The sequence below is a fragment of the Podarcis cretensis genome, assembly GCF_951804945.1.
Source record: "Podarcis cretensis genome assembly, chromosome: 6".
NCBI lineage: Eukaryota > Metazoa > Chordata > Lepidosauria > Squamata > Lacertidae > Podarcis > Podarcis cretensis.
This window is the reverse complement of record NC_137175.1, coordinates 38,677,232-38,679,958: the sequence shown is the minus strand read 5'-3', so window position 1 is coordinate 38,679,958 and position 2,727 is coordinate 38,677,232. Positions and strand designations below refer to the sequence as shown.

The 2,727-nt window shown below is 41.1% G+C and overlaps 1 protein-coding gene across 1 annotated transcript; it reads left to right on the top strand.

The window, feature by feature from the left end:
* The first annotated feature begins 657 nt into the window (after window positions 1–657).
* Window positions 658–2,435, top strand: ADORA3 (adenosine A3 receptor). Its single transcript, XM_079982285.1, has 2 exons — window positions 658–1,295; window positions 1,511–2,435. Exons 1-2 carry the CDS (start codon window positions 967–969, stop codon window positions 2,133–2,135), a joined length of 954 nt encoding a protein of 317 aa, XP_079838411.1. The 5' UTR covers window positions 658–966; the 3' UTR covers window positions 2,136–2,435.
* The last annotated feature ends 292 nt before the right edge of the window (window positions 2,436–2,727 follow it).

Below are 2,727 nucleotides of genomic sequence, written 5' to 3'. Positions count from 1 at the left end.
AGTTTGTAACTAGAGGTGCCACTGTAACTGGGTGGCAGGAATGTCGAGTTGGAGACAGAAGTATGGGGCCTTCTTTGGAATCTACTGCCCGTTGTTGCCGCTTTTATTTATTTTAATTTGTTAAATTTATATACCACCCTTCATCAAGAGACCACAATAAAGTTTATAACATAGAACACATAATAAAAAGGCAATAACCCATCCCTCCTCACTTTAAAAGGCTATTGATTGGCAGGTGAAGAGGAATGTTTTCACCAGGTGCCTCAATGTAAAGGGCACATTTATGTCCTGGCACTTAAATGTTTTAACTTCCTCTTAAATATTTCTTTCACATAAAAACCAAGTTTGTAACTTCCTGTCAGGTTGTATGTTATTACATTGTTTCCTAAAGTTACCTCACCCCTTTATTGCTACATTTCATGGAAGTTGTTAAAATAAGATGTTTTTGAAAACTTCTTAGTAACCAACGTAACAGAGGGTGCCTAGGAACCTGTCATGAAAAGCGATCAAAATGCTATCCTTATCAAGCATGAGATGCTATCAGAAGCTTCAGGAAACCTATTGATAAAGTTAAATGATTTCTTTATCTTACAGATTTTCATTTCCTGTATTATCTTTATTTAAAGTACAGACCTTCACACACACACACATAGTTTCTTATCAATACTTCAAATATGGTGTTTTGTTTTTTTTTGTTTTGTTTCATAGCAACTTGCCAAAGCAGGTTGGAATGTGTGAAGCATTAACAGGAACTATTTTACTTTGTGGGTTCCCGCATGAAAGCTACTCTTTGAGAGTACAAGAGAACAGCTTACTTAACTTCTGCAATTCTACAAGGTATCGGGTAAAAAAAGACCAGTTAACACATGAGGGGAAGCCTTAGATTCCAACTCTTCTACATTGGGCTCTTGCTCTGTGAGGGCACCATAACTCCGTAAGTTGAAGAGGACCGAGAGAAGTTTGTCCATGAATACTTTGCACATTGTCTACATCATTGTTGAGGTGCTGATAGCAGTGACTGCCACCTTAGGAAATGCTCTAGTGATCTGTGTGGTGAGACGGATCCCAGCCTACCAGAACACCACTTTTTACTTCATCGTGTCCTTGGCACTGGCTGATATTGCCGTTGGGGTCCTTGTTGCCCCTCTGGCTGTTGTGCTGAGGCTGGAGGTTGTTCTCCACTTCTACGCTTGCCTTTTCATCTGCTGCATCTTGATGATCTTTTGTCACGCTTCCATCATGTCCCTGCTGGCCATTGCAACAGACCGATATCTGAGAGTGAAACTGGCCATACGGTGAGTACCACAAAGTCATGGCTGTGGATTTTCATTGGAAAAGTTACAATATATCTCATGCACCAAAATAATGTCGTAGCACCTGTAATGCTCCTTGTGCTTTCTCCCAGCCTGCCGAAAATGAAAAAGTCTGTGACAAATCATAGTATAAGGATGGTGCTGCAAGCAGAACCCCATCTGTAAAATATTTTAAACTAACCTGCTTTTTCAAATAGATACAAAGCAATGGTCACACGGAGAAGAATCTGGGTGGCTCTGAGTTTCTGCTGGATCACATCTCTGTTGGTGGGGCTCGTGCCCATGTTTGGATGGAACCTAAGGAAGCCTGAAAACCCCATCTACTTGAAGTGTTCTTACCCAAAGGTGATGAGCATGGATTACGTGGTGTACTTCAGCTTCTTCTCCTGGATCCTTGTCCCACTGCTGATCATGTGTGCTCTCTACTCAGAGATCTTCAACATACTCCAAACAAAGCTGAAACAAAATGCAACATGCATGAAAGGAACACGGATCCTTTATGGGAGGGAGTTCAAGATGATCAAATCTTTGGCTCTGGTTCTCTTCTTGTTCATTGTGTGCTGGCTGCCTCTGCTCATTATCAACTCCGTCTCACATTTCTGCCAAACATGTCATGTCCCCCTGCCGGTGTTAGATGTGGCCATTCTACTCTCCCATGCCAATTCTTCCTTAAATCCCATTGTGTATGCCTTGAGAATCAAAAGGTTCCGAAAAATGTATATCCTGATTTTGAAAACCCATGTCTTCTGCCTGAAACAAGAACCAGACACATCTAAAATGGAGAACACGTCCTCGGATCAGGTGATAGAAGACAGTATCTGAAAAACACTGGAAGAGTATTTCTTCACCAAAATTCCTTGTTTCCTTCCTTCCACAGTGTGAGTATTTAATATGACTGAATGAGAGACTCCAAGATAGTTGGAACACTGTAAATTCCATGCCCTCCCACATTTGTTAGATAACATTTGATTTCATTACTTTAATACTATAAAAATGTAGGTCTGTTTGTTGCAGAATAAAGAAATCAATGAAAACAGGCCACTTTCATAGGTCTGGTGGCTAGTGTGGTCTATTAATTAATTTTTGAAACGTTAACTTTAAAGTTGTTATTGAAAATTACTAGCACAGGTTGGGGCCTGGTTGTCATAGGGACTGCATTCTCTTTCCTATGTTCTCCATTCAACATCTGAGATCCTTTTCCATCTCATTCCCCAACTGAAGCATGACAGGTGACCAGAAGCAGCAGAGCCTTTCCAGTTGTGGCACCAACCTTATGGAATGTCCTTCTCAGGGCAGCCCACATGACTCTCATCATTAAGCTTTTTTGTTTTTGTTTTGCTTAATTTGCTGGTCCAGCAGACTGCTTTGGGAAGCTGACTGCTGGCTTTTCCCTGTTCTTCATGCCACTGTGATG

What these genes read in the sequence shown, in the direction of transcription:
- ADORA3 (XM_079982285.1), top strand. Translation starts at nt 967, where the DNA reads ATGAATACTTTGCACATTGTCTACATCATTGTTGAGGTGCTGATAGCA. An exon ending in AGAGTGAAACTGGCCATACG is followed by an intron (nt 1,296 to 1,510) that starts GTGAGTACCACA and finishes TTTTTCAAATAG; the next exon opens with ATACAAAGCAATGGTCACAC.